General features: G+C 50.9%; 1 protein-coding gene across 1 annotated transcript; it reads right to left on the reverse strand.

Annotated features, from left to right (window-relative positions):
- Window positions 1-237: 237 nt before the first annotated feature.
- DUSP5 (dual specificity phosphatase 5) lies at window positions 238-11,069 on the reverse strand. The gene is made up of 4 exons (XM_068139397.1): window positions 10,504-11,069; window positions 6,043-6,185; window positions 4,430-4,649; window positions 238-2,168 (listed from the first exon to the last, which is right to left on the reverse strand). The coding sequence occupies exons 1-4, from the start codon at window positions 10,895-10,897 to the stop codon at window positions 1,768-1,770; spliced, it is 1,158 nt and encodes a 385-aa protein (XP_067995498.1). The 5' UTR covers window positions 10,898-11,069; the 3' UTR covers window positions 238-1,767.
- Between the last annotated feature and the right edge of the window lie 3,041 nt (window positions 11,070-14,110).

Consider the following 14,110-nt stretch of genomic DNA (forward strand, 5'->3'; position numbering starts at 1 on the left):
TTTTTCATTACAAAAGTGAACAAAAAAGAGCAATACCCAGGTGCTCCGATCCCTGACGCTTGTGGGTGCCAGGGACCACCCACAAGGGTCACACCAAGGACCAGGGCATGCAGCATACCATGGCATGTGCTCAGGAAGGAAGGGGAGTCCATGTCTAGTTCAGATTTTCATCTTCAGCAAGATGGCAAATCTTATATAAGACACGGGTGAATCAAAACAGAACTGCCTGCCTGGCTGCTGGGAAGTGACGCCACCGTGACTCATGTCATTCTGTTTAAAACCATCCTCCCCCTCACCTTCTCCTCCCCTCCAACGAGAAGCACCTTAGAGCCTTTCAGCACACAGCTTAGCGATGCTTACCCTCCTCTTCTACCCCCTTACACCACTTCTGGGGCCATTGCATTTTTCCCTCAGGTGACCTCTCCTGCCACCAAACTCTCCCAAAGCGCTTCTGCAGCCAACACCAAGTACAACAAAAACCTTTTCTTTCCTGGCTTTTTTTTTCCTTTATTATTATTATTTGTTTTTTTTACACTCCATAAAAACCATCACAGGTTTGCTTTCACATTCACGAGATCTCCTGGAAATTATTGCCATTTCCCACACATATTACATACAATTGAAAATAAAATAAACTAAAATGGTCAACAGACAGAGAGTTGCTCGTTCTGAACTCCCTGCAGACACAGAAGCCAATGTGAGCAAGGGAGAAACCGGGGTTTGCAGACAAAGGCTGGCTAGAGGTGACCACACACACAGAGCAAGCCAGGTAACATTGAAAAAGACCACTTGACCACACATGATACACATCGGGAACACTTGGGGAGGGATGGAGGAAGAGTTGGCTTGGAGCCGAGCTTGTCAGGGTTTTTTTTTTTGGTGTAAAATCCAGCAGTTACAGTGTTATGTGACGGGAGGATTGTGGAGACATTCAAGTATTTTAGGGCTGTTCTTAAATAACAGATGGCAGGATAATAACTCAGCAGGGTAGCCTGACAGCTCGGGTTAAGTCCCCCTGCTTTAGTTAAAAGCACATCCAGTACAAAGGCAAATGCAGAAGTACAGGAAATGCCACACCTGAATGGATCCCCCAGCGGTTTGGTGTCCAGTTACACTGTGGCCAGTACCTGACACTTCAGAGGCTGAAGCAGGAAAGGGGATTTTCACCTGGTTGTGTAACTGTGTCCTGGGAAAGGAACTCACTCCTGCCACCTTAGCCTTTTGCTCCCTGAAACATGACACAGGAGAGGAGGAGGAGGAAAGCCCCAGAAAGAGCAGAACAAATATTGACTCCCACCATCTCTGTGGCTGCCAAGGTGGTGCTTTTCATTTCGCTTTCTTCCCCGCTGCTGCTGTTTATTGCTTGAAAAATTAAATAAGGGTCTTTTAAAAAAATAAGAAGGGGCAGGAGATGGGAACAGAGAACATACTAAATGCATTTCTCATTGCTCCCCAGGAATCTGGAGATACAGTAGTGGGTGCACACTCTGTGGTTAAAAACCTAAAAAAAAAAAAAAAGCACTTTTTTTTCTTTTCAATTTCTCTTTTCTTAAAATAAAAAAGAAGACAATAAAAGATCATAAACCCTGCCACACTTTGAGCACTTGTGTCTTACAGTCACAGCATATGGGAAGTATGACCCACGGTAACTTCTCCATCTCAGACTAAGTCATGGAAGTTTCTCTATTGCACGTTCATGAAATGTTCTTGTTGAGGGTCACAGTTTGGATCAGAGGACCACACCAGCTCTGGTCTCCTCCAGGATGTTCAGCAGGACGAGGATGCTGTCATGGGGCTGAGCTTCAGCTGGTGGACAGGAGAGTGGATGGGCACAGAACTTAACACTGAGGTAGGAAAGGCAAAACAGGAGCCTTCAAAGTTGTTGCCTAATGTCAGTTCCTCCGCAAAGAAGGATGCGGCTTCTCTTTTGCACGAGGCGACAGCAGGGCTGGGAGTGGAAGACAAGATCTCCGACTCGTACTGTAGCAACTGGCCCATGAAACCAAAGTTTGGTGAGATCAGGCTCCGGCGCTGCTTGATGTAATCGAAGGCTTCCTCCAGGCAGAACTTCTTTGTCTTCATGAGATAGGCCATGCAGATGGTGGGAGAGCGCGAGATCCCTGCTTCGCAGTGCACCAGGATCTTGCCTCCTGTTCGTCTGACGTAATCTAGGGGAAAAGAGTTGTTGCAAACATCAGCTGTTGGAGATGGAGAGGACACCGAAACACACAGCACTGGAGGTGAAGCATGGCATGCAGCCCATCCACCAGAAGGGAGTGACTTGTTCTTCTGTTGGGTACCAAGGGTAACATTGAGACTAAAAGGGAAGGAGGACAAAGCCTAGCCTGGGATGGAGCTGGGCTGGTGATGGTTTCAGAATCTGTGGATCCTGATTTGGTTCTTTCTGTATTTTTTTTTTTTTTTTTTTTTGGAAACTCTTTTCCTGTCTCCTTCCTATGTGCCTATTTCTCTTTCAGATGAACAGACTTTGCAGAGATAGACACCAACTACCTGGGCAATGCTTGTGTTTGCTGTACCTACATTTCTCCTCTGCTGTACCTGTATTTCTCTGCTTGTGGCTTTAAGTGTTGACCCAAGATCAGCCAGGCCAGACCTCCCACCATCAGGTCTTGCTAAAGCTACAGGACTGCCTTCATTTCACCAGCTTTGATAGGAAACCAGAAGTCCAAATGCAACCCCCTGCTTGGCCAGTTCACAGCAAACAGCACTACCAGGAGCTGAACCCTTGGGTGGAGATGCTGAGCTCGATCCCTGGGGCCTCACCACAAAGCACACAAGGACTGGGAGGCAGTTGCTAATTACAGCTTGGTTAGAAGATGCTTGGACTTAAGTCAGGATATAAAAGGCTTATGCAAAGCACACATTTTACACAACAGGAGCCACTGTGGTTACTCACACAACCCAACGATTGTTATTAGATTAAAGAGAATGTGCTTAAAATAAGCCTTTTCCACACAAAAAACAGAGTTCAAAAATAGACACTCTCTGCTCTATTGCCTTGAGCAACATGTTCAAGCCCCAATTTATGGATAACTGCATTTTGCACAGTTCTCAATGAAACAACGCAGAGCTGAGCAAGTTATCATTTGCCTGTCTTCGATTGTCTGCCAGGGGACTGGTGACACCACAAGCAGTTATATTTAACTACTACACAAAGTAAGGAAGACATGGATTTGAGTCATCCCCAGCATCTACACCACACAGAAGAGAGAGCAGAAAGGAAGAAAGAAAGAAGAGAGAGCAGAAAGGAAGAAAGAAAGAAGAGAGAGCAGAAAGGAAGAAAGAAAGAAGAGAGAGCAGAAAGGAAGAAAGAAAGAAGAGAGAGCAGAAAGGAAGAAAGAAAGAAGAGAGAGCAGAAAGGAAGAAAGAAAGAAGAGAGAGCAGAAAGGAAGAAAGAAAGAAGAGAGAGCAGAAAGGAAGAAAGAAAGAAGAGAGAGCAGAAAGGAAGAAAGAAAGAAGAGAGAGCAGAAAGGAAGAAAGAAAGAAGAGAGAGCAGAAAGGAAGAAAGAAAGAAGAGAGAGCAGAAAGGAAGAAAGAAAGAAGAGAGAGCAGAAAGGAAGAAAGAAAGAAAAGTCATCCTCAAAGTTTGAGAAATTTCCAAGTGACTCAACAACTATCAGAAAGAGTTTGGGATGAGATAGAGGGGCACTGTGAAGTAGCAGTTCCCTGAAAGGTGTGAGAAGTCCCTTACCAGGAAGGGAAGAGTGTATCCCTCACATCATGTTTTCCCAATTCTGCCTGCAGAGTCAAGGGACTCAGCCTCAGCTGAGCAATGAGTCCAGCAAGTCTGTAACTGGGGTAATATTCAGAGCATTCCTGGAGAGCTACAGCACCAATTTCAACACCATCTCCACCCAGGCTCAGGCTGCTCTACCTCCCTAAGTCACCCTGTGCCTATCAGGAAGAAGCTTCTCCCCTGCAGTAACTGGCATGGCCAGTGTCACCTGCCCAGCCCAAAGTTTTCTAAAGGTTACAGGGCTTTTTGTTTGTTTGTTTTGTTTCCACCCACCCACACAGGTTGGAGTGTTTGAGTAAAGGAGAAATGGAAAGAGTTCTGCTATAAGGGGAGGTGCTGGGTCTCTAACTCCCTGGCTTTGGGATAACTCAGCACAGCAAGGCAATAAGCTGTGTGTGCTTTTCCTGGCTTTTACAGGGTGTGGCATGCCATCCCAAGGAAACCATTAGGCTTTTTTCCCTTTAACAAACAAACAAACAAATAACAATTTAAAAAATCCTCACACAAAACCCTCTGCCAGGAGGGATGTTGGGGAAGGGAGAGAGCCTAAACTGTTGCTGTGCCATCTGAGGACATAGAGAAAATAACTTGCCCTTCCCACCAATATGTATTTAAAACAAAAAGAGGGCATTTAAAACACAAAGATCTGGAAAGCTCTTCATTTGGACCTACCGATGAAGTCAATGGCTTCCTGGAAGTGTGAGCTGATGTCTGCTGTGTGACTGTCCTCCACTGGGATCCACTTGTAGCAGTACTGGTCTTTGAAGGACTCTGAGCTTTTCCTGGAGACATTGAGGAGGGCTGTGATGTGCAGGTTGGCAAGGAACTCGCACTTGGAAGCATGGTAGGCACTACCAAGGTAGAGAAAAGGCAGGATTTCAACTGGACCACCCTGGAAGAAAAAAATAAAGAGCAGAAACATTTAATTCCTTTTCAAAGGTATCTGAGTCCTGATACACAAGGGGCAAAGGAGCCTGGAACCTGCGTGGGTGTCCTGTCCCTCCCTTGCTGGTTTTTGGATCCCAGTGCTGCCAGGCAGTGAATCACTGCAAAGGCAAAGCCCACAGAAGAAAAAGGTTTTCATTTTCTTGTCTACATCTGCAAGGTACAAAGTGAGATCCAGTCCACTCATGTGCAGGGTGATTCTGGATTTAAAACACTGTCTCTTGGGATGCACCTTTCATATGTAAGGCCCACCCTCTCCAAGGCTTTACCAAAATGCATGTGAGGCAGGGAGCCACATCCAAGCAGGGAGGAAGAGGCTGCTCTAAGTTAGCTCATGGCTTCATCCCCTCTGCTCACACCTCCAAAGGTGAAGGGAAGCAAAAAAAATTGGAGCAAGGCTCCCTGTTCCTCCCCACACCTTCCTGGGGCACAGCACCTTCTGCGTCACCCACCCCAAGATATTATCTTGGTTCCTCCTTTCTGAGTGCAGGCAGAGGCTGGGTGACAAGACCACAAAAGAACAGAAAGCCACCACCTGACAGAAGGCTTTCAGAGATCACAGGTAACTTTCCATGATGCACAAGAGCTGCTGCCAGCCCCCAGCTGTGAGAAACCAGCTTTCCACCCCACTGAGCTGCCTGCCCGGCAGGTCCCCACGTACCGGGGGCTGCCGGAAGCCAGAGGGGGTGGCAGGGGGTGCTCCCTGGGGAGCTGCGGTGCATCACCTGGGAGTTCCCCCCAGCGCCCGGAAGCGCAGCCCTGGCGGAAGTGGCCTGACCGCAGGGTGACGTCTCAGAGCACGTGTGCTCCTTAGGCTGGCAGGGCACAGGACTAGGACAATTTCCCCTGCCCAAGGGCAGCTCTCAAGAGCCAATGCCTCTGCTCAGAAGCGGCCCTGGCTCCCTCTGCCAGCCTCAGATCTCTTCCTGGGGTCTCCGAGGAGGCATGGGCAAAGTGTGATCCTTCATCTCCTGGAAAACTGACACTCTTGGCAGCTTCTCCCCTGCTCATTTTCAGTCTCCTGGGGAGGCATGAGCTGCTCATAGTTCACACTGCCTGGCTGTCTGATACAGATAAGTTGCAAATACAATTTTGGGGCTAGACAGGGTGGTTTCTCTCCTTCTGTTGCCTAATTTTCAAGCCAGGTTGAGGTGATGCTGACCAGCAGCACACAGAGAATGTCTTATTTGACATGCAGGCTGCCAGCCTGGTCTGTGACAACTCATTGGCAGCCTGCACAGGCACGGGGGCCACCAGCACCCTGCCAGCCTCCAACAGAGCTCAGGGGCAGGAGGGAGACACTCAAGGAGAAGGTCACCTGCTGCAGCCATGACACACACCTGGTCATAAGCGGGTTTGTGGTTGGCACTCTGCTTCTCACAGTGGCTGGCAAGGTTTCTCTCTGCCTCAGTCTTCTCCGGGGAAATGAGTTTTCCATCCACACAGCACTCAGGATATTGCGAATTAAAGGTTTCATATCCTCCTAGGGGGGGAAAAAAAGAAAGAATGTTTGTGCTTCCAAAACCTGCTTTAATTAAAGTGGAAAAGAAATGAAGCTCTGGAGCCTGAAATGCAGTGGGATAGTGCCACACAGCAATGGCCCCAGGGGGTTAACGAGGGATAGTGTTCCCCTGGGGCAATGGGTTTGCTTAAAAGGCTTCGGGCAGGCGAGGAAAAACCTCTGATACCGCTGACAATTATTAACTTGCCGAAAGCTGGTGGATCCAGATTAAAACTGTTAATGACTGTAATTCCATTGAGTCTAGCAACCATTAACTCCAGTACAGCAGGGACTAAACTCCCCCAGGTTTTATATATGAGCATTTGAGATAAAGACTCCTGTAATCAGCAGCCATCCTCTCTAAATTTGTCATTATTATATATGTTGTGACAACATCAGAAATGTTTCATTCGCGTTGTTGAATGGACATAAGCACAAGAGGAGGATGCTGGCAACCATGTCATTAATCACCACAATGCACAAAACAGTGAGGTAAGGAAAACAGCCCCACTGAGACCAATCTATTAAATAACAACTATAAAACTTAATGAAATCCTGTGACAGCACTTGACAACTGAATAGCCCCACATGAGCTATTCTGCATGGTTAAGTAGCACATTTGTTTCATTCAGTGCGCTGCTAATGAAAAGGAATTAATCCTATTATCACATTGTTACTCAAAGTTTGTCGTCAGCTAACTCGTTGCCTGTTTCCAGGCTGGGAGCAGGCTGCACGGAGGCACACCATTTCCAAAATGAATGTGAATAAGGCAGGTAGTGTTAAGCAGCCTGGAAAGGTCAGTGGTGTGCCACGTGTCTTACCACCTGTGCTTTTTCAGAAGGGGAATGAATGGTGAAAGCTCTCAAACAGTTAGATTCAATAATCCTTCAGAGCATGGCCCTCGAGTAAACAAGGCTGGGAAGCAAGCCCTCCCATGCCATTCATTCACCTGCAGCAGTTTCACTCTGATAAGCAGCATCAGTGTGGGTGCCTGGGTGCAAGGAAGGGCTTCCAAACAAAGGAAGCGCTGAAGATCTGAGCGGCCACAGAGCCCCCACCGCCCTGGCTGCCAGAGCTGCCTGGTACAGCTACCTGTGACATTTCAGCCCTGTAAGGCTGGTGTCTCATTTGTTTGCAGTGTTTGAGCAGATATGTGCTCAAATTCATGACGTGCTGCTGCCACCCACACAGTCCAGCCATGGGGTCCTCATGTTGCAAGTGGAGGGCACGATCCAAAGCCCACTGAGCGTGATGGAAATCTGTTTTCCATGACGGAGAGCAGGAGGATGACTTTGTAGTCAACTGGCACTCAGCACCTGCACCTTTCATCCTACTCCCTGGGTGTCAGTCACATTCAGCCAGCTCACCCCAGAGCTCACAGCGTGAGGCAGTGGGTCATGCAGCCAAGTGACCGTGGAGACTATAAGCGGGGGTTGATAAAATGATATCCACAACAACTGGGTTGATAAAGTGATATCCCTAACAACTGGCAGTCTGAAAAGCCAACAAACACAAAACAGCTCTGCAGACTCCTCCACTCTCCTGATCTCCAGCTGCCCTTGTGGGGTGGACTTTCAAATCCTCTTGTTTTGCATAGTTAACCTTTCCTCGCCCCTGCCCTCCAACCCCTGCCATCACATAGGAAAAATATGTCCAGATTACATAAATAGACATTATGCTCATTTACACCCTGCCCAGCATTGTTGATTTTACTCTTGAATGAGCACAGAAACCTGCTCAAGCCAAGCCAGCATGTGAGTTTGAACAGACATGCATGTCTCATGTCTCTGGGGCAGCTAATGCATGCAGCTGGTGAATGGTTAATTACAAGCCTTGGGGATCAGGATATTTGCAGGCCCTTCTTACAGTGAGTCATCTTCTCATCCCATCCTGCAGCAATCTCCTCTCTTCCCCCTCCCCACTCAACCTAGCTTCCCTGAGGTCATTTCTGCACATACTCAATTGCTCATCACAGAGCTGGGCTGTGCTTTGGTTTTAATCAATAAATAATAGAACCCCTGTCAGTGCCAGGGGAGGACTGGTTGTTTTATCTTTCTGCAAGCTCTTCCCCTGCCACACAATCACTTTCACCGTGCTGGGGCTGAGCTCACCCAGAATGAAACTGCACCTACACAGACAAAAAAACCCGTGACACAACCCCTGGAAGCCAAAAAGCGAGGGAAGAAACTGTGCCTGACACACAATTTGGCAAGCAATTGCTCTGTGCTGTTTGCCCTTCCTGGGGCCAGATCTCCAGGATGCTTGGCAACCTGGTGAGGTTGTGATGACCTGTTCATATCTTATCACTGCAGCTTCTGAGTCAAGACTAACACCCCCTCCCAACTCCCCCACACCTAGGGAGAACAGGAATAAAAAGGGAACCTCAAAGTGTTGGGGTTTTATTGTGTTGTTTTTATTTTTCTTTCTTTCCTTCCTTCTTTCCCCCCTCCCCCCCCCCCCCCCCCCCGGTGTTTTTACAGCCCATTATTGCAAAGTCGATGCTACAGACTCCCAAGTGACCCTTTCTTCTGAAAGTGCCCAGTGCTTCAGAGTGATTTATATCCCCACTGTCCCAGAGATCTTTGTCCAGACCACATCAGCTTCCTGGGGGTCCGTGGCCCCAGTGAATCAGCAGCGCTGCCCACTGAGTCACTGGCTCCTCGGGTCACACAGGATCTGAAACAGAGCTGCAGACTTCACGGGCCTGATCCTGCGACTCACATCACTTCCAGCAAAGGGTAACAGAAGCAGAAAAAGGAGGAAACTTTCTCATCCACTACGGGAGAAATCTTTTTAGCCTCAGACCGACAGGCTTTCAGATAAGGCACTTTGCAATATACAGAAGGTACAAGGCAGAGCCTACATCAAACCCCCAGATAAACTGCCCACAGCCACAAGCACCACTTCAAAGCGTGGGGCTGGTACACGAGGAGGGAAGGACGACCTTGTGGCTAAAAGAGGCGACTGAGAGTCAGCAAAGATTAATACAGCCCTTGCTTCATCACAGCTTCATAGTGCGTCCCTGGAAGATGTTCATCCCCGCTTTAATGGGGTCCCCAAGGATTTGCCTGGCCCAGCACAGTGCAAGTTTTCCTGCCCTGCAGCAGAATTGGTGCTTTTGGGGTAACTGTCAGATCCCAGGGCAGGCTGGAGGTACCCAGACACACTCAAGGTGGTGGCAAACTTCCATCCCCTTTAATACTGGGCAATATCCAAGTTGGAGGTGCCTTTACTTGGCCCTCCGGGCACTGTTCATTGTAGGTGACGAAGTGGAAGCACATTAGGACGAAAATCAGTGCGATAAAATCTCAATAAAAGTCAATTAACTAGGGCCGGTGAAGACAAAGGGGCAGAGTTTATTCAGGAAATAGCTCCTAGTTTTCTACTCCATTTATGGCCTCCCCATGACCTCAGGATATGGCAAGGGGAGTGTTTCGGAACTCCTGCTTCGGCGTGCCCCGCTCTGGAGAGCCCCGCGGTCCCGGCAGCCAGCTGAGCTGAGGGAGAGGCACGAAAGAGGGAGGGGGCTCAGAACACAGAGAGGGCACAAAGGCAAAGGCACTGCCAGGTGAAATGGAGTGGAAGAAGGGATGGAAGGACAGAGAGGGGGCAGGCTGCCTTTTTTTTTTTTTTTTTTTTTTTTTTTTTAATCGTTTTATTGTCCCCGGATTACACGGGGGGAAAACAAAGAGCTGCAACCAAAGGTCTGTAACACACGTGAGGGGAGGAGGTGCTTCCGTCCAGTTACAAGCCTTGGAGTATCGTCTATGGGTTTCCCCTGCCAGCATCGATGTACCCGACAGAGAGATGAAGCTCTCCCCCGAGCACCGACCCCCGGGTTTCGAGCGCCCAAGACATGCCGCCCCGTGTCACCGGGCGGAGACGGATGAGCGGTGGCCTTGGCTCTCCTCTGACCCGCGGGGCTGATTCTAATTTCTACGGAGCCCCGATCTCTTCTCTCCCATTCTCCCTTTGATAATCTGCAACTGTTGCTCTTCCTCCCTAATATTCCTTGCTTTCCCTCAGCCTCTTAAACGCTCGGCGGGGGTGAGCGGAAAGGCATCTGGGCTCAGCCCACAGAATCTATCCGGGATTTAGCTCTAGTGGGTGGAAAAGAGACGAAATCCCGGCGTTACCTCTCTGCCCTGTACCAATAATCGGGTTAACTGTGGGCCGGTGGTGCCGGATGAGAGGGGGTCGGAAACACTACGGGGATGCAGCTACCCAGGGGGTCTTTCAGGAAAGGCCTGACCCCGCTCCCCCCAGCCCCTCCCCCCCTTGTCCTTGCCACTTCTCTCACCTTTCAGGAAGCAGACCCTGGTCCCGGCCTCCGGCAGGCTGGAGAGCAGGGCGTTGAGGACGATCTGGGCTGTGCTGTCCTTCTTTAACTTCTGCCAGTGCCCCGTACCCTGGTCCAGCACCACCACGGCTGCCAGGCGGGCGCTCCCAGCCGTCGCCTCGCTGCCCAGCAGCAGCCGGGCTCGGGCCGCCGCGTCGGGCACCACAAAGTGGAGCGGCACGGCCCCGCCGCGGGCCCGCCGCATCACTACTGAGTTGAGGTTGACGTTGAGCGAGCCGCGGAGGCAGGAGGCCGAGTAGGACAGGTAGGGCCGGCAGTCCAGCACCAGGCAGCGGGAGGGCTCCTTCCGCAGGAGCTTTCTCAGCTGGCGGCAGTCGAGGGACGTGACTTTCATGTCGGCCGCAGGTCGCTCCCGGACGTAGCCGGGACAGGAGCGAGCAGAGCGGCAGGAGGGTGCCTGCCGAAAAGTCCTGGTGAGAGCGCGGAAGCCGCGAGGGCTCGGCCGGCGGCGCGACGGGAGGAGCACAGGCACCGCTGCAGCGCCGAGCACGGGCAGGGAATCCCGGCTGCCGCCGCCGGGCGCTTTATGAATGGGAGGCCGGGCACTGACGACACTGCCCATATACGGGAGCGACGCCCGCCCGCCAAACATGGGCATCCCCCGCCCCGCGCCGCCCGCCGCGCCGCCCCTCGCCGGGGATCCCCTCCCTCCCCGCTAGCGGGAGGGGCCGGGCCGCTCAGGCCGCCTTAGTCAGGCTCGGAGGCAGAGGAAGCTGAAAAACGCCGCAAAAATTCTTCAGTCATCGGCCTGAGGCTCAGCCTAGCATCACCGCTCCCCCTCCCCAGTCAGCACGCAGAGCCGGGAAGCGTGCCGGAGGAGGAGGAGGGGGGAGGAAGGAAGGGCAGCGCTGGGGCAGGTTTCTCACACCAGGATGCAAAGGGGGTTTCAAGTCCCCTCATTTCCCCTTTACTGTTCATGTCCTCAGCCCCGACACAGCCCCATGCCTGCACCTGCCTGCAAGGACAGCTGCTGATCAGAGAACGGGAGCTTTTGGCTCTCAGACACCTTCAGGAAGAGCTGGGTCTCCTTCCCGGGCCGCAGTTCACATCAAGCAGTGCTGTGGACTGCCTGGGGAACAGCTCCCAGGATGTGGTTACCTGGGCCAAGATTTGCAGCTTGGCAGCAAAAGAGGCAACAAGGAATAACAGCTTGGGAGGAAGCAAGATCTGCCATTTTTTGCGGAATTAGTGATGCTCTGGAGGGGGCAGTCAGGGATGGTGAAGGCCGCCTGCAACAGAAAAATTGCTGTCATGGCTGTTTAGCAAGGGTCTTATGTCCCTTTCCTTGTGGCAAACTTTGAGGTTGCAAGAGTGTGCCCCAAGGACCTGTGAGACTTGCACTACAGACCTCAGTCTGTGCCTGAGGCACAGCACTAAGATGCACAGAAATGAGGAAATTTGACACTTGCCCTTTCCTTGTAGATAAGTTTTGCAAAGAGACCATAAAGAGATCTGGAAATTCCTGGAAGAAGTTAGGCAAAAGGATGAGGTCCAGTCAAGCTCATTAGAGCCTGGGCAGATTATGCAGTGGAGCTCTCTAAGAGCAGGGTGTCATTTATTCTGATGGTGCCCTGAAAGTATGTTCACCTCAAGAGCAGGCAGGAAGTGCCAGCCCTGCCTTACATTGCCTGCAGCTGAAACAGAGAAGCGTGAAAGAGACCCTGTGAGGAAAAGATTCATGCTGATTGAAAGAATAGCAACTACTAGTTTTGAAGCATCTCCTCCTCCTCCTCCTCTTCCTCTTTCAAACCCCCTGCAGGCCCTGGCTGGCTCCTAACCCGACCCCTCTCACTCCCCTCCTCTGAGTCAGTTTGAGTAAGAGACAGAACAAAAATAGAAATAGCTTGTGGGTAGAGGCAGATGTTCACAGAGTGTCTTAGCATGGGTGTTGTCTTCACCTGGCCACTGCTGTCATGGCAGCCCAGCTCCTTCTCTCCTTCTGCCCCTACCCTGGAAGGGCATTGCTGGAGCTGCATGGCATCCCCATGTGCCAGCGTGATCCCTGCACTGGGTCCTCACCATGAGGGAGACGATTGCCACAGCCACACTGACAAATTTCCCATCACCCTATGGGCAGGATGATTCCTCCCCTTTATTTTTCACTAGATGGGGACTCTGGCACAGACAGGGGCACGGTGCTTTATTCCCACCCACTTACACAGCACCTGAGCACAACCTGCCTTTCCTGCCTCACAGCCCTCAGCCTCAGGAGCTGCTTCTTCCTCCCAGAGAAGCAGCCTGGCTCCCTCGGAGCCTGACCCCAGTAACAGCCCAACTGATAGCTGGTCCCAGTGCGGCACAGGGAGGGGAAGAGGGGCTGCGGGCAGATGCTAGTCCACTCCTTGCTCCTGGGCGGAAGGAGGGGGGGAGCGCGGTCACACGAGAGCATAATTTCCTCTCAGGAAACCCAAGTGAAATGTAGAGGGGTGGGAAAGAGAGCTTTCCCCTCCACCACTCCTCCTGGCTGAAGTGGTAGTCTGAAGGAGGGGGCAAAGCATGCCAACCCAGAAAATCAAGTCTCCGGGGAATACCTGAAGTTTGGCATGGGCTGGTGGCAGGGTGTATATATCCAGACCTGACCTGCAACTGACCTTCCTCTTTTTAGACACCTAATGCCGAGCATCCAAACAACTGCCTTTCAGTAGATTACAGCTCTCTTTTGTTTCTAAATTGAGTGAGTCACGACCACCTTTTTATTAGAAGAAAATAACAAGGCTAACAGCAGCAGGACTAATGCTTCCTCTGCTGCAGGGTGCTGTACGCAGAGTGTCCCTGACTTCTCTGCCCACCAGCGAAATGACTCGGATACACTTGGAAATAGATGAGCAATCGGGGCTGATGCTGTCAGGGCTGTAGAATGGACATGGGATACCTTTCCCCTGATGAAGCAGTTCCTTCGTTTGTTAGGTGCTCCCAGCCAGAAGGGAGAAAGGAGCTTGATTCCTGTAAATGGAGGTGGTTTGAGTAACTTAACCCACTCTCCGCTTTAGGTAGGAAACTCCCCTCCTCCCTGCAGCACTTTACATCATTCCCACTTAGGTTCTGCTGCGTCTTTTTGCTCCTCCTCCCACTTCCCCTTGGTAATCTCCCAGGCTCTTTCGTCCTTTGTCTCGGGCTTTTATCGGGGCTTTCAAATCAGCTGGTCCTTTCCTTTTCTTCCAGGCTGTATTTCCCTAACCTAGCTCATTCTTCCCATCTCCCCTCCCCACCTCCTCCGGGTTCTTTGTTTTTGCCTGTTCTCAAAGGGAACTGCTGCAAAGGGAAACTTTCTTGCTGCAGCTGTGAAGGGGTGGCCCCATCTTATGGAGGGGTGGCCCCAGCTCCTGGTGGGGCACAGATGGATCCACGTCCCACATAATAGCTCCCAGGGCACAGCACCTGTGGGGTGACATCCAGAGAGTATTGCTCACGAGAAAAATGCTGCCTTTTGGAGAGAATAACACTCAAAAGGAGCTTTAACCAGGGGCTTAGTTGAATAAATGAATGCCATTGCTTGGGAAGCAAAAGAGACAGGATCAGCCAAGTTTCTACAACTCAAATTGCCTGA

Source organism: Melanerpes formicivorus, unplaced genomic scaffold (assembly GCF_026170545.1).
Source record: "Melanerpes formicivorus ecotype bairdi unplaced genomic scaffold, bMelFor1.0.p_v2 SCAF_6, whole genome shotgun sequence".
NCBI classification, from domain to species: Eukaryota; Metazoa; Chordata; class Aves; order Piciformes; family Picidae; genus Melanerpes; species Melanerpes formicivorus.